The 24,959-nt window shown below is 40.4% G+C and overlaps 2 protein-coding genes across 12 annotated transcripts in view; both read left to right on the top strand.

Moving 5' to 3' along the window:
- LOC120565065 (discs large homolog 1-like protein) overlaps nucleotides 1-7,902 on the top strand; it is a 122,675-nt gene extending 114,773 nt beyond the window's left edge. For all 11 annotated transcript variants that reach the window (XM_039810395.1, XM_039810397.1, XM_039810396.1 and 8 more), the window contains 4 exons: nucleotides 371-543; nucleotides 635-744; nucleotides 2,196-2,287; nucleotides 3,156-7,902. In XM_039810395.1, the coding sequence (XP_039666329.1) occupies nucleotides 371-543; nucleotides 635-744; nucleotides 2,196-2,287; nucleotides 3,156-3,262 (482 nt within the window). In that variant the 3' untranslated portion in view covers nucleotides 3,263-7,902. The remainder of the gene's footprint in view (nucleotides 1-370; nucleotides 544-634; nucleotides 745-2,195; nucleotides 2,288-3,155) is intronic.
- Nucleotides 7,903-11,150: 3,248 nt separating this feature from the next.
- Nucleotides 11,151-24,759, top strand: meltf (melanotransferrin). Its single transcript, XM_039811572.1, has 16 exons — nucleotides 11,151-11,479; nucleotides 12,030-12,184; nucleotides 13,336-13,435; nucleotides 13,701-13,886; nucleotides 13,973-14,129; nucleotides 14,950-15,017; nucleotides 15,138-15,322; nucleotides 15,669-15,831; nucleotides 15,942-16,084; nucleotides 17,244-17,340; nucleotides 17,443-17,637; nucleotides 17,929-18,082; nucleotides 19,015-19,082; nucleotides 19,178-19,365; nucleotides 19,936-20,128; nucleotides 22,737-24,759. The coding sequence occupies exons 1-16, from the start codon at nucleotides 11,431-11,433 to the stop codon at nucleotides 22,802-22,804; spliced, it is 2,169 nt and encodes a 722-aa protein (XP_039667506.1). The 5' UTR covers nucleotides 11,151-11,430; the 3' UTR covers nucleotides 22,805-24,759.
- Nucleotides 24,760-24,959: the final 200 nt, after the last annotated feature.

The following is a 24,959-nucleotide window of genomic DNA, read 5'->3' as shown; positions in this document are numbered from 1 at the left end:
TTCTTTTACCCAATCTATAAAAAAATCAAGCAAGCTGGATGTTGTTTTTGTTTTGTTTTGTTTTTTTCCTTCAGTATATTTGTCCTTTTTAGATATAAATATGTAATAAAAGATGTGCTTAAGTTGGATATGGAGCTGAATAAAAAGATATACTTTTACACTTTTATTTTTTATTCTTTATTCATTTTTTAAAGGGAAAAGTACATAGCATCAACCAACATTTAAAGCCTAAAATAGTTTTTGACACATGTCAATTGCCACAGTACAAAACAGCACATATAACGAAAGGGACCTGATCATCATCATCATATATATATATATATTGATTCCTAAATAATAGCTTAATGTGTGTAAACCCTTTGATCCCCAGACACAACGCGGCCGCGGCGAGACTACGAGGTGGACGGCAGAGATTACCACTTCATGTCCTCCAGAGAGCTCATGGAGCAAGAGATCCAGGAACATAAGTTCATAGAGGCTGGACAGTATAACAACCATCTGTATGGAACCAGCATACAGTCGGTCAAAGTAGTCGCTGACAAGGTGAGTCTAAAGAGAGAGTGCCATGAAAGATACAAATGTTACAAATACAAAGGACAGAGGAAACGGAAACTACTCTATGTGTCTCTCGCAGGGTAAACACTGCATACTGGATGTATCAGGGAATGCGATAAAGCGTCTCCAGTTGGCAGGCCTCCATCCCATCGCTGTCTTTATTAGACCATGCAATGTCGACAACATCCTGTAAGTAACCTTGAAGGCATGATTGGTAACTATTTCCAATATACACTTTTTTTTATATATTGTTTGAAATGGTCTTTACAACCCGACATCAATAAATAACGTATGGCCTCTGAAAAAGCAGTGAAAAAGATCTGTCATCTGTAGCTGGTGTAATCCTGTGAAATCATCCACCAATCACTGCCTCGTGGGCCGCTTGGAAAGAACCAATGAAATGCCTCCTTACTCCGTTTTTGAGCCTGAGCACAATGTCGCATTGCTAACAGCAGTCATGTTTGTTTTAAACATGCGGTATGATAATATTAGGTGATTGCTTACAAGTGAATGAGACATGAAGTAAAATTGCGGTCCTTTCTCCGCTCTGCTCTGAAGCAGCGGTGCTCGTGCACATCTGCGTGTGGGTTGGAGCCCTGAGGGCAGGGCGTGGGGGTTAGACGGAGACCCGAGGAGATGCTACTTTCAAATCTTGCTAGCATTTCAACATTACTACCCCTGCCTTGAATATTAACATCACCAACATAACATCCCTGGTATAACTGGCAGTAGTCTATATCCACGACGTTGCTCAAAAGAGACTCTCTTTCTGTCGAAAATTCCGCCGGATGTCACTCTTTTCGGATGTCTGTTTTCGGATGTCCGTTACCTTCGGCTTTTTTGTGTAGTAATTCTAAACTCCAGTCGATTCATGAGGACTATGGTTAACTGCTCCTCAGATCTCTTCAGGGTAAATCGACTAAAACAACCTTTGAAGTACACATGTTCCACCAAAACAAGTTCCTTCCCGAGGCTATATTGCAGCAGCACCGTGGCTCCACTCTGCGCTTAGCACCGCCCAAGCTGATTGTGATTGGTTTAAAGAAATGCCAATCAACCAGAGCACGTTTTTCTCCCATCCCAAATTGCAAATTGCATGAACAAACGAAAAATAAGATACAAAAAAAAAAATATTGCAAATTTCATGGACAACCTATGAGTGACAAAGAAATGTCCTTCACTTGTCTGCAATCACATTTAAATTAATAAATTACAGATATTTTAAAAACTACAATTATTCTATGACATTTATTGCAATATGCATAGATCAGAGGCTTGTACTACAAAGCAATGTCAACATACATCTTGTGTTATCTGGTTAACCTGAGACTGAAGTCTGTAGAAAACCCCAGAAGTCATGCAATCATACAGGATGATTGTTTTATTTCTAAAATAGTTGTCTCTAGCTACCTTCAGACGTACTGTAGGCTTCGTGCAACTTGGTTAGTGCTATATTCTCATTCACTCATCACAGTGTGTTGGTGCAGTTCCAGTGTAATACAATTTTTATCATCATGTCATTTGACCACTGTTGAATTTCACAGTGAGCTCAAAAGGTTTCCTCAGGATTTATGTAAAAGATGTTTGAAATGATTGTTCTGTACTTTGATATGTGTAACATATCTTTTCTGTCTCTCCAGAGAGATGAACAAGCGTTTCACTGAGGAGCAGGCGAGGAAGACCTTCGACAGAGCTGTCAAACTGGAGCAGGAGTTCACAGAGTTCTTCACTGGTTAGTTGCCAGCACACAAACACGTACACATACAAACGCAAGCACCTTAACACATCAATGTTCTGTGGATTTTCTGCGATGACGTCACGTGGGAATAGAAGTCCGTTTTCCATGGGAGACAGACATTTCTGGGAAGTTGACAGCTCAGGTCCAAGAAAGAGTTCTTGGGAAGAGTCCACTTAAAAATGTAAAATGCTCTCTTTCTGAGAGTTAGATGAGATGATTGAGAGCCTAGTCATGTCTTTAGTACGCACCTGGAATCAGGACGTGGTTAGCCTACTATAGCGTAGCATAAATACGCAGAGGGGAACAGCTCACCTACTCTTGCGAAATTTCAAACATCTGTCCACCAGAACCTCTAAAGCTCACTAATTAAAACCAAACAAAAAACACACTTTATTGTGGCATGTTGAGGAAGATCATGTGAAATAATTGATAGCTCCAGAACTGCCATTGAATGGAACTTTTGAGGTGATACAAGTGTTTTTATGTGTGGTATTTTTATTGTTATTTGGCACTTGAGGAGTAGAGAGAGAGGTGAAACAGGAAAACAAGAGAGGGAGAGAGAGAGAGAGTGGTGCAACAAAGGTCCTTCAGCCATAATACAAACTGTGACGGGGGGGGCAGATTCATCACTTTATTTTCGCATATAGGAAGTCTGTGTGTAAAGAACAAACAAACATACACAAACACAAACAAAATACACAGATAAGGAACTTTACTCTAGTAGTAGAGTAAAGTTCCTCATTTTGATTATAGTTCCTTTCTGCACACACTGTGGTTTAATGTGTTTTGGTATATGTTCCTCGTGGATATTCATTTCTTTCTCTCTCTCTCTCTCTCTCTCTCTCTCTCTCTCTGTCTGTAGCTATCGTCCAGGGCTCGTCTCTAGAGGAAGTGTATTCGCAGGTGAAGCAGATCATTGAGGAGCAGTCTGGTCCTTACATCTGGGTGCCCACCAAGGACCGACTCTGAATAAACACACACATGCTACATCATCACACACGTCACTCTAACACTTCCTACAGCTCTTATTTTCTATTATCAGCCTGCTTCCTCTCTCTCTCTCTCTCTCTCTCTCTCTCTCTCTCTCTCTCTCTCGTACACACACATCACTACACACAAACACACACATTTACACAAGCACATAAAGATGGACGAGGCTGGGACTATCTGGGACTGCTACTTCCTGAAGTGGGAGAGGCTAATGTCTGTCCAGCAGCCTATTGGTAGATCTTCCTACAGCTCAGTTCCTTAATGTTTAAGGAGGGGGTTCAAATCAAGGCGACATGTACCCATTATCTAATTTGATTTCATTATTGTTCTTCTTATTGTTGTTGTCGTTGTTGTTTTCATATTAACAAAGGGTAATGCATTCATGTATGGGTTTGTAATGATAATATTGTCACCAAGAGGCAGACTTTTGCACGCTGTAGCTTTAAGAGCATGTTTTTGGGACAAAATCTTGATCTCCTTTCCAGTCTGTCTGTTTTTCCTCATGGCATTGCTACTGTTTAGTCTTTTTTCTATCTTTCTCTCATATCCCATCATTTCCTCCTGCTTTCTCCTTTAGACTACAGACTTTAGATATGAGGGAAAAAACTTGATAACGTGCCCCAGCATTTTGGTACCAAGAGCCAAAATAAACCTATAGTACAATAGACGTAACAATAAATCCTAATGAGCAGTTTAGGATTTCTTTGATTGAGACTCTTGATATTTCTTGTAAATTAGATTTTGAACTTTAAAATAGATACTGTAAGTATGACACTAAAGCCCTAAAAGGCAAGATGAAAAAAAACTATTTTTCTTCAACAAAAAATTAAGTAAAAAGGCCTCATAGTCCATTTGGAGCCCTGGGCCTGTATTTATCACGTTTCTGAACATTATACTTAAGAACCTTAATTTTATTTGTGTGAAATCTTTAATATCACCAGTAGCAATTAGCATGTGAAATTTAAAACAATCGTATATATTTATAATGAAATACATGTACAAATATGGATGAAATAATGGGCTAAAATGGAAACTGGAGCAGGAAAGAAGCTTTGCTGTTGGTAGACGAGGTATGCCAGAGAAAACAGATATTGAGGTGCGGGTAATGAAGATGCATGGAAAGTGATTGCAAACAAAATCAATGACGGCTTTATTCTTGTTGTTTGCACCCTTATAAACACAAGAAGCAAAGAGAAGAAAAAGTAGTGCAGTAATCCTATTAAATGTTCAAATAAAAACATGCAAATAATAGTGTAAACATTTTTTTATTAGAACTAAACATATTGCTTATAGCTGAAGTATTGCCCATCGTGACTAATAATATGTTGTACAATTCTTCCAAAAAACATTTAAGAGGGTAAAAGTAAGACATTTTAAGTCCAATCTTTTAATTCAAGCAGTTTGATAAATACAGGCCCAGATCCTCTGTTAAAAAAAAAAAAAAACTTATATTACCCAAATCTCTGCCAACCCTTCTCCTCCTCTTCCTCCTCTCCATCTCATGCTTTCATCTCTCTCCTTCTCCACAGTCATAGTGTGACATTAGTTGAGCACTCCAGCATTAAACAGTGTATCTTCTTCTTCATCAACACTATCATCACGATCATAATTATCAGCATCTGCGTCATAGCTTTCCTATTTAATGCAGTTGCACAAGTGGGGGCTGGTTTCTTAAAATCTGATCCCATCTCTGTGTTTCTGGTGTTTGGACGTGTGATACACTCACTGTACTTTCAGCCATCAGTGGTTATTATGCTGGTTTGAAAGAGCTAACGAGGTCAGGGAACTCTTTATAGTCACTTGCTGTATGTCATGCTATTGTTGCGTGGTTGAAGACATCAGGTGAACTCCTCTGGTTAACGATACTGTCATAGCCCACTGATCAACTGCATTAGCTATTTTTGCAACAGGTTTTTTTTTTTCATGCTGGATTTACAACACCTGAAACTAGCTCCATTTGTGACCAGTGCTCCATGATACAGGCACATGGTGAACAATCAATGGGTTATATTTTGAGCCCTTAATGGGTTGTATCATCAAAGGTGTTTTCATGATCGCACAGATGTCTACAGTCTGCCCAGACAGATCCAATTTCTGATTTTGAAGTTTCCTGCTTTATATAAGCGCCACAACATGCAAATTTAACAAAATAAATCTCAGTATGCGCTGAAACCTAGCTTCTCTTCATCTTTTAGAGCACTGCAGTTGTTTTTATTGTCCTAATCTTTTTTATCAGTTTAATTTACATGTTGTGCTAAATAGTTTGAGTAGCCTAAATAGTGCTAGGAGCAGTGTTTTTATAAGTGGATCCCTGGTTTGTTTGTATCATGCATGAGCATGAGTATAACCAGGGGCAACATAATTCACATCTAGATAGACAGTTGGTGGCAGGATCAGAGTGTCACAGTCTATGGAAATAAACCATTTACATTTTGGTTTAGCCTCAAGCATTTCTTTCCGGGCAGATAGTAGACATCCGTGACGTCACAAAAATACCTTTGAAGGCGCAACCCTCTGCTAGGTAACAGGTAAACACATTACAATTTGGCTTTTCTCTTAATGCTACTATAATAAATATTTTTATAACTATGTATCAAATGACAACATGAAAACAATGTGACAAAGAGAATTATCAGCTGAATCTGCAGCTCTCATCGGCTTTACAGTGAGTTTCAGATCATTGTTTAGCTGTCCGGCTGCAACTTTACTGCTTTGGTTCACTCTTACAGCACTCGTTTTGGTTGCTGCAGGCAGCTGTTTTTAGCGAAATGGTTCTAAAAACTCAATGTACACTACCTGCTCAGCACCAAACAGCAGACAGACGGTTGACATCTAGCTGGTGAACATAGTGGAGCATTGAGCAGCTAAAGAGTCAGATATTTCCCTCTGGAGTCGGTGGCTAAAAGAGAGTGAAGTCACAAATGGGGCTTACCTGAAACATGACAATAACCTCCGCGGTTAAGCGTAACATTTGAAATACCGAGATGCTTTTGGTAACACAGCCCGTGTATGGACCGGCCACCCACTTCCCATCTCCACCCTCAACCCCCCAGGGCGACTCCTCCAAACTGAGACGTACAGAAATACAGTTCTGTCAACAAAGTAGCTCTTTGACCCAAATAATAGATAGTTGCGACCACATGTGTGTGTTAAAAGCTTTAATATTTCTTCACAGAATGTCCAGTTAAATGAATTATTTCCATCTATAATCCTCTATCACTCCAGTAAACCAGTGGTGTTGTCAGTTGACAGAACTGGATTCTCTGTGTGACTCTGGCTGTGTGTTTTAGCCAGGGGACCATGTCACTGTCTGTTAGAGTAAAGCACCGATGCAAAGAATCTATTACAGAGATGGATCTATATCTAACATATTATAATATTTATCCCTGCTCTAACTGCCTATTTTGGTACAAAAAAAAATAAAAGTCTTTATTAAGATTTACTGAAATCCCTCGACCGATGACGGGAGATGCTTATTCTGTTTTGTGTTGTGGAATGTGTATGAATGTGACTATGATATAATAACTGTAAATATGAATATATTTTCCTCCACTTTAACTTCTAATGCAGGTTTGTAGTGGTCTCTATTAATGTCTAATGTGGTTCCGTTGAGCAGAGCACACCCAGCTTCTTGGCTGGGAAGGTGAAGCATCTGCTGACTCTAATGATGTTCAATGTCTTAGAGTAGCATGCTTACATTTGCTAATTGATTAGCACTCAACACAAAGTACAGCTGAGGGTGCAGGAATTTGGTCATAAACCAAAGTATTGGACAAACATATGTTGACCTGATGGTGGCATAGAGGAAAAGTCAGAGCATCACCAAAGTTACGGAACATGAATGCCTGTACTAAATTTCTTGGAAATCCATCTGATATTTTGATATGTCTGCCTGGACCACAATGGTAGACCAATTAGACGACATCTCCATTCCTGGAGCCGAACCTGCAGCACGGCCCAGTGGAACTACAACCATGGTAAAACATGAACATATTGTTTTGATTCTAAGAATGATCTGTCAGTTTTTCTAAGCTTGATATTTGTATTCACTTTCGGAAAATCCTCAGCCACTAGAGGTCAATAGCCTTTCACAACCTTAAAAGCAACACTAATTCTGTGTACACTCTGTTTAAACAGCCTCATAAACACTGGGCCAACAAGTGTCAGATTTTCAAAAGTCTGTATCCTTATGTTTTTACCCACACAAAAACTCTCTCTCTCCCTCATACCTAACTCTCACTCACAATTGCTCTAGTTAATCAGTTAGTGTCTGTGCAGCTGCAGAGCCAACAGTGTGTTGTTCAGTTTGTGTGAAAGAGGTCACACCTTACAGCCATTAAGTGAAAAAGAAGACCTCATGTTGGGCATGTGCTGTACTGAATCTCACTAAAAAACTAAATGCTAGTGGAATGAAATAGTTTCATTTGTTTTCTACTTAAAAAGTAAAAAACATTCAATACTTAGTTTTTCATGAACACGACGTATCAATTGCAGCGCATCAAATTCAGTCAAACGTATCAATTGCAGTTAATGGGTGTCCTGGAAAGAACTCTACTATTTGGTATTAATTATGAAGAAAATAGGAATGTTCTTGAAATAAAAGTACCATTCACACCAAAGTAAGTATTCATTCATTATTCATTTGTCATTGAAAACTGTATTATATGTTGAATCGGACAGGGAAATATATTTTTGCATGTACAGCTTGACATGTCCAGTTAAAGACTCTGGGTTACACTTGCACATTTAAATCCAAAGTGTACCAAGTGAACACTTTCTCTATTTTCTTAATAACTAGTACCAACTTACACAGTTCTATCTAGGAAACTTTGGAGAAATGATTAGGAAATAATTCAGAAATTACAAAAATTAGTACAAACGTGTTCCCAGCCATAGAGATTAAACAAGTAATAAATTGAAGGGAAAAGGATACAGAGAGATAAATAAAAGGCAAACATTATATGAAGGACATATTTTGAGAGGCATATACTACTGCCTGTTTGAATATGTTTTAGATGTTTTGAGAAAAATCTCCTTAATTCTACAAAATATGAATCTCTGAGGTCAAATATGTCAATCCATAATCATCTTCACAGATCTCACTTTCAGCTTATGTCTAACCTCATTCAAATGCATCGGGTCCAAAGTTGACAGTATCACTCTCCTTGAGTTCATCCGGTGCTTGGTGTCAAGTAGCCATAATCTAGTAATCAGAGGTAATTTCCTGCTGTTAACTACAGAGTGGAAGGAGGTCATAGATAATTCAAACTGGGCAAGAAATCAACCACAGGATGTGAAGAGTAAACGTAAATATCTTATATAAGATACATAAATTGTCTTTATAGGTGCTTTGGAATGCACACAGAGCCTGCTGTACGTGACAATTAAAAAGAGCTTCGGTGTGAAACTTGTGAGGGGCAGCAAGATCTGCTGTTAACAAGCAGAAAAAAAGATTATTTGCACTATTTGCAGTGCATAGTGTGACACAGCTCATAAGTTTACGATTTTAGACAGAAAGTCAGATTCGACAGCAGATTCTCAGGTCAGCTGATGTTAGGTGCTGAAGGTTGAGAAGGGAAAGTAGCAGCGTCCTGACATATCAGTCATCTATCAGGTCTTTCACCTCTGTGTCATCCTCACTCTGTCACGCTGCCTTGTGAATGTTGGAGCAGCAAAAACCTGACTTAAATAGGAAATGCGTGTTCCTTGGGAGTGTTTTAATACAAACCACGATCGGGGGGGGGGCGGTGCACAGTCATGGAAGGCTTGTGTCATGTGGACACACTGACAGTTTTGTTGTCATTATTTACAATTCCTCATGGGGGTGGCAGAAACTACGCACTATTGTGCACTATAGTTTTAACCGTAATCCCCGCCGAAATGGCTCGCGGTGCTCTGTACACGCTGCCAGGGGCGTCGGACTGGGGCGAAAAAGGGGACTCAGTACCCAGGGCCCTCATGTGAGAAGGGCCCAAAAAGATGGTAGAATGAATAGCTGTGGATGCGGGGAGAGGCCCATAGAAAAGGCCTTTCTACAGGGCCCAGAAAATATTCTCGGGTAACTGAACCACCAACGACTGGCAGCTCGCGGTGCTCTGTACCTGCTGCACAGTCACCTATTCTCGGGTAACTGAACCACCACCTACCACTGACCTGACGGAGCACCATGCGGAGCACCATGCGGAGCACCATGCGGAGCACCGTAGCCGGTGTCACAGAGTTCTGTAGCGGCTAAATACATCTACTAACTGCTGCTGACGAGCTGTGACGGAGGTCTGGAGCCGGTGTCACAAAGCCTTGTAGCGGCTTTAACAGCTAGCAACTGTCGCTCTGTAGCACGGAGCTCTGTTGCCGATGTCACATGACCAGCCGGCGGTTTCCTAGTTTCCGTATGATATCATAAGTTTTAGTGTGCATAACGTTTTGTACAATATCATACGAACCCGTTCATGACAATGCGATGAATTGTAATTACTCTTCCCAGCTGTAACCATTGGAGGGGTCCACCTGGGGTCATGTTTTAAAATTGCATTGTATCATAATCATCCATAATTTCATTTTGAGGTTTTAGCACCAGATACTGTATATTAGCTGATGTTGTTGCCTTCATTCCTTGTACACCAACTATTTTTTATTCCAATTGCCCGTGCTCTGGTGGCCTGATGTCTGTTGTTGGCCAACTACCAGAGTATGAACACAAAGGAACAATCAGAGCAATTAAAGCTTTTTATGATTAGCAGCCTTCCTGTGTTTGACCAGATGTCTGCAGAAATATTTTATTATCATAACATATCCTCATATCCTACAGCTTCCATTTGGCAGATACTTATATAATAGTTTGCAGAAAGGGACAGAACATTTTGAAGCTGTGTACCCAATAAAGGTGTTCTGTCTGTAGTAACCCTGTTTATTTTGTATTATAACTCTCCTGAAAGTAATTTGATATGAAGCAGCTACTTGCTACAACTACACACTCCGTATTTGTTGAGGAGATTCATTTGTTTCATTTTGATCTATGACTCTGCTTCTGAGCATGAAAGTTAGGGGAATTTTTGAAAGTCGGGTGGCTTTGAATATCTTTTGTGACAGGAATGTCTGTTAGAAAAGATATGAGACCTTTTGGCAAAGACAAATTATGGAATAAGTAGTTTTGGAGTAAGTATTCAGATCATTTAACTTGAATAAACTAAAAGATCAAAAATAAAAGTACTCAAACAGCAGTCAGTAGCCAACAATGAATAAAAATGGCAATTGATTATATATATTGGATTGTATTATTATATGTATATATACATACATACAATATATAGGCCTATATACCTATAGAAATAAACACACACAGGTTAGCGCCAACGCCGCTGTTGTCATTCTCACCAAAACAATCAGAGAGAGAGCAATAGAAAAATTATCAATAAATAAATAAGAGAACGAAACAGGGCCACTGTATCACATCCACAGCTGATAACAGACCAAATATATAACCATTTTGTTTAGAAAGCCAATAACTGATGAAGTAAATGACATCACAACCAGAGTAGGATTTGCTTTTGCCTGGTAAAAAGGCTCAGTTCACAGTATCTGTGAATTGCTAACTTGATTAATCTGCATGTTCTGTTCAGGACAACCTATTAAAAGTCTGAGACAAGGTCAAAGTTGTCGACCAAACAGACTCCTTTTCTTTCTGTGTTGTTCCTCTCAGAGTAGTGAGTCAGTGACCAACGGCCTCACTGTGTTGGCCTGAATCCCTTCATTCCTTTTCCCCATCAGTGGAAAAGCACCACACAGAAAAGCAGAGGTGGGGTTCTCTGACTGTAAAAGACCTCTCTGTCCGGACTTTGGCCTGCAGCCAGGCAGAGGCAGCAGAGACGTGTCAGACCAGGTACACCAGAGAGGCACGCTTCATGAACTCTATACTGAGCTTTGATTACGCGAGCTGAGAGCCGTGTGACTCCTGAATGACATGTTGTAGATGTGGAGTTGTAAATCACTCAAATATGCAGCCTCTACTGCATCTCTGAGCGTCGCACGAGGACTTTAAGCTGTCTTAAAGATAGAAGTTGGACTTTGACTCAAGAGTCATCATATAAAGTTGAGGAGAGAAAAAGGAGGTTATTTTACCTAAAAGCGAGAGGAAAAGAGAAGAGGCCATGGCCATGTGGAGGACAGCGGGAGCTCTTCTGCTAATACTACAAACTGGTAAGAGCTGATTTTTTTTTAAACTACAGTATATCCACTGTAAAGTTGTTGCACAAAATGGTATGTATATATATATATATTTTTTATATTATATGTTTTTTTTGGAATTATTAAAGATGATGTCTTTGTGACTAAAATGCATAAATTGTCTTGTGACAGTTTTAAGCAAAGCCATGTCTACTTATGACCATTTGTCACAGGTTGCATAGGTCATATTAAAGATATTCCCTTCTGAGTTTGTTTAATTTGAATAGTTTTTAGAAGTCTTAAGAGGTAAAGCTCTTTAGTATTTCACAAAAAAACAAAAGTAAAATGTGAGAAACATCAGAAAGCATATTTAAAACAAATTGTTTTCCATTTTAGTATTCATTATGTCATCCCTGAGATTTATATTGTGACCCTTAGTTGTTGGATACTAGAATCATGGAAGGGTTTAATAAGAGAATGGTGTGTGTGTGTGTGTGTGTGTGTGTGTGTGTGTGTGTGTGTGTGTGTGTGTGTGTGTGTGTGTGTGTGTGTGTGTGTGTGTGTGTCTCTCTCTCTTTCTCAGTATTTGGCCAGAGCAGCATCACATGGTGCACCATCTCAGATCCAGAGCAGAGAAAATGTCAGGCCATGTCGCAGGCTTTCGCCGATGTCTCCATCCGTCCGTCTCTCCGCTGCGTCAACGGATTGACAGTTGATGGCTGCGTTCAGAAACTGCAGGTCAGATTTTGACAACAGGAACTTTAACTGAATACATCTTGAGGTCTACATGTTTGAATAGCTTGTGACTAATAGTCGTTGCTTCATAACCATACAGTCTTTTTGCATTGTATAATATATTACGGTAGGTTTCCACACAACGAAATTTCGCTTTGCTCTCATTGAGGTTGAATGGAGACGAAATTCGCCCTGATTGAGCGAGATGAGAGCGAATCGCCGAGGGGAGCGAAATAAAGTTGACGAACCCTACCGTTATTCATGTAGTTACAATAATCAGTCAGCACATCAGAGGACTCATTAGCTAATAAAATACTTTGAGTGGCAGAACACACAATCAGGCATCAGATAACGAGGCCTATAAAGTTGCCATTAACTTGGTAATAGATGATACAGTTATCAGGCAGCACACTGGGTTGTTTATGACAACCACAAACTGGAAGATTTCTGATCTGACAACAGGATTGTCCTAGTTACCAGAAGCTGGACTTGGAGGGAAACCTATATACAGTCTATAAGTGAAACACGATAACGATAAACGAACGATTATTAATCACGTTGTTCTAAATCATCTTTTCTGAAGCCAAAATGTTTCCAGACAACGGACACACATTATATGGGGGGCACAGATTGCTCAGCTGATTCGGACTCTGTGTTTGAGTTATCCTCCATTATGCTTTCCATGGTCCGAGCGAAGTCACGTGACTACACACGCGGTAGAATGTTTTTAAGGAGAAAGTAGGCCTATCAACAGGACTAAATTATCGTAATTATCGTCATTGGAAAAATACGTCGATAACAGCTTCAGAATTTCGATGTTAATACATTTATTATTTAATACATTTAATATCATTTATTTTATCATCCAGCCCTAGATATATGTACAAAAAGCTAATAAGTATTCCTCTCAAACACATATCTAATCTTTCATATTCTTATTTTAAGAGGAAAGATATGTTTGTTTTGTTCCAGAGCTAAATTTAACAAAAGCTTCACAAGGCCACAAAAACTCCCAATGTTTTTATAAAATGTCACTACATTTCGTTGTTATGTACTTGTGACGTGCAATGACAATTAAGTTGAATAAGAACAAGAATACAATGATATTTATAACGTTTATATCATTCATCTTTTTATTCGCTGTGTCCTTGCAGAAAAAAGAAGCAGATGCCTTGTCCATGTTTGGCACTGACATCTACAGACTGGGGGAGACCGCTTCCTTCAAGATGGCTGCCAGTGAATCAAAACCTGATGGTAAGATTGAACAAATTCAGTAACACTTTTATTTTGGGTCATTGACAACCGGGAGTAAGTTAATTCAGGCAGGCATATCCTGAGTTATCACATCTGTTACCTTGATTTTAATCTCTGTACTGCATGTGGGATATTTCAAAACAGGAATGGTAGTCTGCACTTTGATCTCCTAGGTTCTATTTCCATTGCCTGGTAATAAGAGCACCGAGCCAAAATGTCATAGGCTGCATTATGTGTGTTAACACCTGTGCTGTTGTTGCCCCAGGTACCGGTGCCTCCTACTATGCAGTTGCTGTGGTGAAGAAAGCGAATTCTGGCATCAACATCAACAACCTGGCAGGAAAGAAGAGCTGCCACACTGGCAAAGGCCGAACAGCTGGCTGGAATATGCCTTTAGGATACCTCATAGACCAGGGCTACATGTCTGTGATGGGCTGCAACATCCCACAGGGTAGGAATCATGCACTATACATACATATATACATACACAGACATACATACAGAAAGCTGCAGAGATGTGTGTGTTTGTGTGGTCAGGTGTTGCACATTTCTTCAATGCCAGCTGTATCCCGGGAGCAAGCGAGCCTGGTGACCCTGGGTCTCTGTGTCAGCTGTGCAAAGGCGATGACAAAGGACTGCACAAATGTGAGATGAGCGACAAAGAGAGCTATTTCAGCTATGAAGGAGCTTTCAGGTAACACACAGAAGTTACAGTTCTACCGAACTGTACATGTTCATTCCGAGACCCGTCAAGTCCTTCCTATCCTCTACTATTACCAGTATTAGTACAGGTTTGAACTATGACTCCTCAATAAATATTTCAATCTCTTATATAACAAATTTAATCTTAAGGGTATCAATCTAAGCGATAATAAGAGTTTATTAATAATGCAATTTTATCTAAATGAATGTGCAATAAACACTGTTACTGTCTCCCACTGGCCTTGTAAATTATGCATCCCACATTATACATACATTATACATAATTCCATATAAATAAAAAGCTGTTTTGAGAATGAAAGGTTTCAGGGCCGTTTTAGGATATGCTTGAAAAAAATTAAGTTTTGCTGCACAAAGAATTGTATCACAAATAATATTATATAATTGTAACCACGATTGCCATCTTAGATTAGCACATTAGCATGCTAACAAAGAAAAGTCAGGGAACCAAAGTTTTTAGGCTTCATTGTCTGGGAGCTTTGACTGTCTGTACAAAATGTAATGTCAATCCATCTAATAGTTGTGGAGATATAGCCTATTATCCTGGAGCAAAGTGGCGGACCAAAACGGCCGATAGACATAAACCATCCCTAGAGCCACGCTGCTAGCACGGCTAAAAACACAAGCAGGCCAATACAAAAGTGTGTTAGCATCCTTTGGGACAAAAAAGCAAAGCATGTTTTATGAAAGACTGGATCTGAGGAACACTAACACTTCCAAAGCAACTGGTGTAAAATTCTGCAAGTAGCTTGCACCTTTAATTCTGAACCTCTCTTTCATGTTTCTCTCCGTAGGTGTATGGCTGAAAATGCTGGAGATGTGGCCTTCATCAAACACACAACTGTTGAGGAGAACACTGACGGTAACGTATGAATTAACTGGATAGTTATTAATTGGTTATTACAGTAACTAGTGGCACATTCAGCCACTTTGTCGTTCGCTTGTCGGCACATCTGTTGGCTAATTATTTATTTCTCACCAGGTCGTGGTCCAGTCTGGGCGCAAACACTGTTGTCATCGGACTATGAGCTGTTGTGTCGTGACGGCACCAGAGCTCCTGTCTCGAAGTGGAAAACATGCCATTTGGTCCGCGTCCCATTTCGTGGGATTGTTGTCGGCAATGACGTCACTCCCTCTGTGGTGTTCAACATGCTGACGGAGGGCCTGGTACGTCCAAGCAGCTCACTGTGGTAACACCCACAAGCAGAACTGCTGCTAAAGTATCTTAAAGCAACACTATGTAACTTTTCCCGCTTCGGTCCCCCTACAGGTTGGAAGCGGAATTGTCCATTACATTACATTGTCCAGTTCAAGACCTGGCGACCCGATCTGGCAAACTTGCACAATGTAATGTAATGGACAATTCCGCTTCCAACCTGTAGGGGGACTGAAGCGGGGAAAGTTGCATAGTGTTGCTTTAAGACACAGCGAATGAGCAATCAGACTTGCATTTAACCACATTACTGTGAGATTCTATTTGTGACATTTTCTGAGTGTAACTTGCTGTCTGCAGAAAAAGTCAAGCTTCAACATGTTTTCGTCTGCGGCGTATGGAGGAGGAAATGTACTCTTCTCAGAGTCATCTGCCATGTTTCTGGGGGCTGAGTCAGACCCCAAGAAGTGGATGGGTCGCTTCTACGATAATGCCCTGAAAGCCATGGACTGTAAACCTGAAGGTGAAATAAAAATGTTAACCCTGTCTAGTTACCTGGGCTAGCTACCTATCTTATCCATTAATCTTTATTTCCTCCTTCGCTACCCACCCATCTATCTACAAATATCCCAGGTGTCCTGCGATGGTGTGTGTTGTCCAGCGGTGAGCAGCAGAAGTGTGCAGACATGGGCGTGGCCTTCAACAGTAAAAGTCTGACTCCAGACATCAAGTGTGTCTACGGAGACTCTGTGACTGACTGCATGAAGAAAATTAAGGTACTTATGGTTACTGCAGGTTTGCTGAAGAACAGCTACAGTTGTATTCATTCTCTTCAAATTACAACATTTAAGGTCCCATGGCATGAAAATTTCACTTTATGAGGTTTTTTGACATTAATATGAGTTCCCCCAGCCTGCCTATGGTCCCCCAGTGGCTAGAAATGGTGATAGGTGTAAACCGAGCCCTGGGTATCCTGCTCTTATGAGGTCATAAGGAGCAAGGTTACCTCCCCTTTCTCTGCTTTGCCCGCCCAGAGAATTTGGCCCACCCATGAGAGAGAGACATCATGGCTTTCAAACGAGCAAAGTGGCAGTTGGTCAAGGCCACACCCCCACCCTCCACCTTGTCCCCCCTCTCTCCTCCTCAATAGCTTCAGACACAGAAATGGCACATACTAAGGAAAGCTCATTGTGGGCCTGGCTCTAGTGGCTGTAATTCTGCACCAAGGCTGAATTTCTGGAAAGAGATTTCAGATACAGTATTAGGAGACCACTAAGATCTATATAAAAGCATCCAAAGAGCACCATGTCATGGGACCTTTAAACACTAGAGTCTGATGTAGACTGGAATTTTTAGACTCATACTGGTATTTATGTTTCTGGTATGCATATATACTGTCTTTCAGAGGCTGTAGCAGGCTAGAGTGAAGACATATGGAATAAGATAATGAATCCATTGGTACCAGCAATTACATGCTAGCTTTTTAGGAGGGGGGGGGGGGTAAATAACACTCCATAGTTAGGTTGAATATTATTTTAACAGCCCTCATAGTCACTTTATCCTGGCGCCTGGCCTGCAATGATGATAGACTTTAGACTCATCTTGACAACAAAAAAGAGACTTGCAACTCGATCATGCTGTGCAAGCAGGAGGGAAAGATAGGCCTACCGTGTCATTGCAGGCTAGCAGACAGACGACACCTGCTGGTGGAGGAAAAGTCTGGCCAACTTTTCATCCAAATTGTAGTACAATTTCTTGTCACCTATCAGCCAACATACACCGATACCACGATATCTGTGATAACTTGATATCACAGATATATTGTACTGATACATCCATCCGTCTTTTTAAGTCTAGATCAGAGAAATCTTTCTAGCCGTTCTGGCATCTTACTTATACCAATCTCTGCTCTTGCTTTTACTTTTTTTTGTGTAGAACAACGAGGCTGATGCCGTCACTCTGGATGGAGGTTACATCTACACAGCAGGCAAAGAGTACGGCTTGGTCCCTGCTACGGGCGAGAGCTACACAGGTAAAAACACAAACACACACACAGAGTCACACTCAAACAAAGTCACACATTCTTGTTTTAAAGACAACAGATACAGGTTGTTGTTGTTGTTTTTTTCTCTAGAGGACCGTGATGGTTCCACGTATTATGCAGTCGCGGTGGTGAAAAAAAGTAGCGTTGACATCCGTAACCTTGACGACCTGCGTGGCCATCGCTCCTGTCACACCGGATACGGTCGCACCGCTGGCTGGAACGTTCCCGTAGCAACGCTGATGGAGAGAGGCCTGATCACCCCTCAGCACTGTCAGATGCCCCAAGGTCAGTGGGATATTGGTGTGTGTGTGTGTGTGTGTGTCTGTGTGTGTGTTTGTGTGAGAGCAGAGGTGTGAGCTGGAGTAGTCAGAACTGATAGGAATGTAGTCAAATGCTGACAATCGATAAAATGTAAGAATGTGGTGAAAAATGTTTTTTAAAAAACAAAACAAAATTATATAAAAAAGAGAAAGAAAGTATTTTTTTGCATTTGGGTTATAAAACTTATTTGGTTTAAATGCCTGAATTTTCCATTTAGTTGTTGACTTTCTATTTTCTGTTTCCGATGATGCTCAGCGGTGGGAGGGTTCTTCAAGCAGAGCTGCGTTCCCGGTGCCAACCAGCCCGGCTTCCCCAGCAACCTGTGTGGTCTGTGCGTGGGCGACAGCTCAGGAGAGAACAAATGTGAAAAAGGAAAAGACCTGTATGATGGATACGACGGTGCCTTCAGGTAACATCCCAAACACCTGCACCTCATCAGGAATACATGTTTCGCTCAAGTTTTCTCCGCTTTCCCCGTCTTCCCAATTCAAATGTTTCTTTTAATGATATCCTCAATGTTACTTAACATAGAAACACTGCACTCTCACAGATAAAGTCGCAATCCCGTAGGTTTATTTTATGACCACCAGTTTTGATTATTTCAATTTTGTTTCTGAGAAGTCTTGTTTTGTCCACTAGTTCTAAATGCTACAGTACCCATGAGCCTCAGCCGCAGTTGCCATGGAGAAGAAGCCAGTCACAGGCACAAATCAGAGCAGTAGCACATTCAAAACACATTGACGTTGAATTTGGCTAAAAACACGGTGCTACAGCTGCTGCATTTATCCAACATTTACCCAGAATCCTTAATTTATTAAGGTGCAGCTTGTATTGTCAGTTTTCTAAAAACTAGTCTTTCGCTTTCACACATCATGATTGGATGTTGTCTTCCTGAAATGCACTTTGGGAGCTGTTGTTGTCTTCCACTTATGTACACAGCCTTCGCCTTTCATCACAGAACCAGATATTTTCTAATGCGGTTGTTTATCTTTTGTTCTGATAATTCCACCAAGAGGGTGGGGACTACAGGTGGAAACTAGCACATGTGCTACAACTTGGTATAATGCATTTCTCCTGTCTAAGGTTAATGTATATTGTACGTTGTCCCTGTTTAAATAAATAAATGAAAGAAAAAAAAAAAGAAGAGAGATTTAGGCCGCTTCAAGCTAAAATTGGTCTAACTGTCAGTCATGTAACTTTGTCAATGGAAAAATGAATGTGACTTTTACTTCCGGAAAATAGTGCACCTGAAATAGCTTCTCCAACTTGGCATCTTTATTGCCTTCAATAGAAAAGTTACTTGAACTTTTGTCACACACATGTGTCTATCTGTCCATTCAGGTGTCTGGCGAAGGGAGATGGTGATGTGGCCTTTGTGAAGCATTCTACTGTCTTCCAAAACACTGATGGTAAGACAACTCCAAAATATAAAAAAGGTTATCCTGTTAAGGGTCTCATAGTTTTAAGGGACATCATTTACCACCTCTCTTGTGTGTGTGTTCAGGGAACTCTGGTGAATCGTGGGCAATGGATCTCCTGTCTACAGACTTCCAGCTGCTCTGTTCTCATGGTAGTAAAGCTGAGGTCACACAGTACAGACACTGTAACCTGGCTAGAGTCCCCTCCCATGCTGTAATGGTACGGCCCGACACCAACATCCACGCTGTCTATGGACTCCTGGACCGCGCACAGGTAAGAGTGTTCATATGTCTGAACTGATAGTGAGCGAGTCAGAGGGTGAAAGCCGCCAAAGTGCAGAGACCTGAAACTGAATTACGGTAGGTCATCATCCACAGTAACTGAATTTACAGTTTGAGGAATTAATAGTTGGCTACCAGATAGCCTCAGAATAAATGAGCAATGTTATCTGACAATCTAATCCAAAAGACAAACAAACATAAATGTGGTGAAATAGGTTCTGTTGGTGATTAAAAGAACAAAGAGGAAGTAAAAATAGCATAAATTCAACACATATAGTTCGTAAAATAAAACAAGTGATATACTTCCTGTTAGAACATTTCTTTCCTTCCTTGTATGTATTCTACATTAGATCATACTGTATGTACTCCCACAAAGATACATGCAACATGAAAACATAATAGGAAATATAACATTGGAAGTGTTAATGTGTACCATTCAAAATAAAATTCTCCAGTTGATCCACATAGGATTTCACAGGAATGGCTGAAACTGAAATGTAGGAAATCAACTGTGTCGGTTTTGGTGTTTATTCAGTTTCTCTTTAAATCTGTTTCCCTGTAGGAATATTTCGGCAGTGACACAGGTCCTGGTTTCAGGATGTTTGACTCGCAGACCTACAAGGGCACAGATCTCATCTTCAAAGACTCCACTGTTCGCCTTGTGGGCGTTGCTGACAGAAAGAGCTACCAGGAGTGGCTGGGTCAGGGCTACATGGACTCACTGGTCGACATGGAGTGTAACTCATCGAGCACAGGTAAAAACACACTAAATTGCATACATCATTCTTCACAATCCAATGTCACTCAAAGTGATTGCTGTTTTTAATGTTTCAAATATATCTTTTACTTACGTGGGGGTATAAGACAAAGTAACTAAAGTTGAATTGAAAACCCAAATTGTTGCTGTTATTGTCCATGACAATAGCAATATGATCCACTTACACATTTCTAAATTAAACAAAAACACTGACATTGTGTGTATTGCATGTATTGCAAGGAATGGATGTTCTTTGATTGATTTAAAGGTGCAATATGTAATACTGACAGCCAGTGTTTAAAATAGTTACTGCAGTACAAATATATACTGGAGAGAGTCGTTCACAAAGTTCAAAGTTCACATTGGTTGCCCGGCTGAGACCGGAGCATCCAACAATGTTGCTAAGCGCTTGTCTCACATAGCCATACATTACTCCACAGCACAGCGGAGTAGCTAAAGTTAGATGCTGGCTATATTTACAGTCATAAAACCCATGCTCACGTGGAGCTCTGTACCAAAATGACAGACACACTTTTTCAGCTTAGAATTACAGTAGGAACCCACAACCTTGCTGTCCTCTCCATAATTACGATAGGAACCACTAAAAATACCACTACCTTGCCGTCCTTTTCCACCCGACTGAACACACTTTATTGGCTTAGAATTATGGCAACAATCGCTAAACAAACTACCAACTCAAGTTCCTCTCTTCCCGATTTACAGCCCCCCTCTCTTGGCATCAAATAACTCAGCGATGTCGGCTACGGCCGCTGAACAGGCTACACGTTGTAAACAGTCGTAAACTCGCCTGGTCCTCCGGTAACGTTAGCAGTTAGCAGGGTTAGCATGGCGGCGTTAGCCATGGCCAGTCGGGATCACTTTACTGGCTGTGTCTCAATTGTTTTTGGGAGTAACCAACTCGGGTACTCTAGCTATATAATTCAATGGGAGTACACAAATGTTGAAATGACATAAAATGACCATCCCTTGTAGCTGTGATTATTTAGCCTCGAGCTAATGCTTACCTGTTCGGGAGGAAATTAGCCAACTCTGCGTCCTTTTGAGCTCTAAGCTGTCTCCATCTTTTAAATGCATCTCCGATATTTACCTGGGTTTGTTATGTCTCTGGTTGGCTCCCTGAGGTCCAAAAAGTGCCTCGGAACACACTGAAGCAACGCCGACTTGAGCGTACATTCTGCGCGTGCGCAAGACGTAATCCATAACAGCAGGCGGCGCTAATCTGTATTGTCGCCCCAAAAATGAAAACCGGCAGCTGATTGGACGAACGCGTCACGTGGGTCTGGCTGCTCCTGGATTTTTTTAACCGGGCATTATGGCGGCTTCGTTCGGAATACAATCTCATATTTTACGAAGATAGTTCACTGAAACGTGTTTCCGAAAACATTTTAAGCGAGAAATAGGCCGTGCAGTTGCTGAAGCTGTTTTTATTTCAGATTGACAAGGGTCAGTTTAAAAGATTTTTGTCAGATTTTGAGAGACGTTGGTCAGGCTCATCCTGCTCCCCATTTCTGGGTTAGCGATCCACCAATCAGATTGACCATTAAGTCCGACTGACCGCCTTCCGATTCAACATGTCAAATCGGCCAAAATGAAGGCCGACGGCCCCTCCAACAACGACGACGGCATGGAACACACTGAACAGACTCAAGTCACTGACCTCGCCATGACTGTCCAACAGCCGATTATCGGGTTGGTGTGTCACGGCCATTAAAGGAATAGTTGGATATATTGGGGAATATTTTTAATCGTTTTTTTGCCAAGTGTTAGATGAGAAGAATGATACCACTGTTCGCTAAATATGAAGCTACAGCCAACGGCTGGTTAGCTTAGCTTAGCATAAAGATTGGAAACAAGTGGAAACAGTTAGCCTGGCTCTGTCCAGTGTACATATTTAACATACAAGATATGTGTTAATTAGTAAGCTTAAGAGAGGTTGGTAGCTGGATTCTTACACCTCGGACTAAGCCAGGCTAGCTGTTTCCCTCTCTTTCAATTCTCCTGGCTCCAGCTTCATATTCATCCTACAGACATAAGAGTGGTATCAATCTAACTCTCAGCAAAGCTTGAACATTTTGAAACTGCTCTGGTACAGTAAGAAGCTCAACGCCGTCTTATTCCGTATAGGCCTATATTGCAGCACAGCACATGCTAGTGTTTAAGCTGGCTGTGTAAAAAAGGACAATCAGTAAGTTATTGTTAAAAAAAAGATCATTATGTCATGATGTAGTGAGATGTGTTTTCTTTTCTTCTTTCATCAAAATCCAGCCAAGAGAGTCTGAGATATTGTAGAATAAATAATTGAAAAATGGATGAACAATGATGCAGCCTCTTGGGTTGCTACATTGTTCATCCATTGTTCATCCCATATTTATGTATAATTTCGAAAATGCTAAAGTGCAGCGATGAGATGAATCACTAGATCATCAAAATGTATGGACAGATTAACGAAGGAAGACTGAAAGATTTAATTATTTATCCATAAATAAAGACACCGACAGTTTAGGGAAGCTTCCACTGATTTCCATTGTTTTCTCTAGTAGAAGTAAAACCTCTATAATATTTCCCATGTTTTCCTCCCATGACAGTGATGTCCTCTGTATGGCTGCTGCTGCTGGCCCTGTTCAGCGGCATGATGACCAACGTCTGGATGTAATGTCACACAGGCGTCTAACCTTTTCTCCTTCTCCTTTCCGCCTCCATTTTCTCTATTCCTCATTCCTCACCTCTTTCCATTTCCTGTTTCCCCTCCCTCTCGCTCCACTCGTTCCATGTCTGTGTCTTCTGTCGACTTTGTCTTAATCTTTTCTCCAATTTTAATACAGATATCTTCAGATGATAACCTTCTTTAAATCACCCATCATAGCCTTAATCCAGTCCAGTTTAGCCCTGCTTTTCTGGAAACCTTTCTTTCCCTGAATTTGTGCTTTTGTCTTAAAATTGCATAATTTCTACCTGATTTTGTTATTTTAATATACGAGAAGATGGCATGTGGAGCTGCCTTTGGATATAATTGGTGCTGGTGTTAAAATGAAGCACATAGTCTCCTGTTTTTGTGGCAGATAAGAGAGTTTAGCTGCCAAAGGACTTTCAGCCCATGTGAATCAGAAATGATGAGAGAAGGTGCTGCTGCCACTTTGTTTACTGAAGGTGAGCTGCCATATCAGTGTGTATGCTGCCACCTGTTACATTGCTTTAGTGGGTTGTGCATGCCTGTCTCTCCAAAGCTAGTTTTACAAAGAACGGGTTGATTCTGATTTTAAACTTCACATGAGCCACAGATAATGTTTTAACTTCTGGTTTACCATAGAGTCCCTCATAAGATCTAGATCCCTTTACTGTCTATCTTCTAAACGTGTACATTTTGAGATCAGTGACCAGGCCCTCTTGTCTTTTAAACAATTGTTTAAACAATTGTTTAAAAGACGTGCAGTGACTGACCCTAGATCAGCTCCCGGGCTCCCCCATTGCCAAAGGCTCTGTGTGAATATAAAAGTGAGTTTGCTGTTCTGCTGCTACTTGCTCTGGGAGTACTACTAACCAACACTGCCTTACCTTAGTTTAGGCAGTGTTTCTATAAGCTAATGCCATATCAGTGAATATGCACTAGTGTTGTCTCCGCGCAGAGCTGTGCTGGGGATAGTGTGATGAGGAGTGACTGAGTGTTTGTCCATAGGCTGTCTGCTGCATTCACCTCAAATACCTAAATATCAAGAAAAAAAAGTAATTTAGTTAATCTGGCTTGACTCTTATTATTCTCTTATTATTTTGTATTATTGACGGGAACTGCTTTAGCAGCAGATAGTCAGAATACCTCCCACCTGCAGCCATTTTTCATATTTTTAGCATTTCAATTTAAACAATTGGACACAAATGGAGTGGGCAACTCTGACACATTGATCAGGTACCATCAGATTTGAGGAGAACATACAGAAAACATCCTGTGGTTTGTGCTGGGTAGTGAATGAGTTTTTGTTTGTCTGGATAGTTTAAGTTAAAGACAAATTTGTGTCAGTTGAAGAAAGACAACCTGCATTAATTTGTTAATGTAAATGCAACTGTTATACTTTAAAAAGAATGCTTGCTTTCTTCTTTATTTGACTTGGAGTAAGAAATTGACATAAATTTTGGTTTGGGAAGGGATTTGGCTTAATATCTTTAGTCATGCAAGATTGGCAAAGAAATATACTAGGGTTAAAAGAAAATGTATGTTTATAATCTGCTCTCGTGTCCAAACCCAAACAAATTGCTCCAGAAATGTCTCTTTCTGACTCAAACTAACCTGTTCATGTCATATCTACTGTACTATCTGCTGCTTGATGCCGTTTCCTGTTTTGAAATATTGATTGGATGTGTATTTTCCTATGTTGAGAGATTTATTTTTATATGAAGTTCAGATGCCATATCAGTGTATATGTACTGACTCATGCTGTCAGAGACAATTACCTTCTCTTCCTCCTGATAGAGATGTATTTCTATGTGAAATGATGTAACATGTAACTAATATTTAGTTGCCAGGCCAGTGAGTCTGCACAATTATTGGTACATAAAGCTGCCGACTTGAGCTGTTTTCTGTGCTTGTTCAAATGAAATAAAACTATATTAAATGCATTCTGTTGAGCTATTTTATTCTGAGCATGTATTGTTATGAATGTTAATTAAACTGTGTCATAAAGGACCCTTCTCATGTAGCAAATCTGTAATTGGCCTTTAACCCAGGCTACTAGAAACAGTTTATTGCCATTTGCACAATAAGTGACTTTGGTTTCACCATTTATACAATGATGAGATCAGCAGTAAAATGTGTTCTT

This window comes from Perca fluviatilis, chromosome 9, assembly GCF_010015445.1.
Source record: "Perca fluviatilis chromosome 9, GENO_Pfluv_1.0, whole genome shotgun sequence".
Taxonomy (NCBI): domain Eukaryota; kingdom Metazoa; phylum Chordata; class Actinopteri; order Perciformes; family Percidae; genus Perca; species Perca fluviatilis.
Note: the sequence above shows the minus strand (reverse complement) of the source record. Positions and strands in the feature narration are given on the sequence as shown.

Coding starts and splice junctions, on each gene's coding strand:
- meltf (XM_039811572.1), top strand. CDS start 11,431: ATGGCCATGTGGAGGACAGCGGGAGCTCTTCTGCTAATACTACAAACT. Junction 13,887..13,972: donor GGGCTGCAACATCCCACAGG/GTAGGAATCATG, acceptor TTGTGTGGTCAG/GTGTTGCACATTTCTTCAAT. Junction 14,130..14,949: donor AGCTATGAAGGAGCTTTCAG/GTAACACACAGA, acceptor TTCTCTCCGTAG/GTGTATGGCTGAAAATGCTG.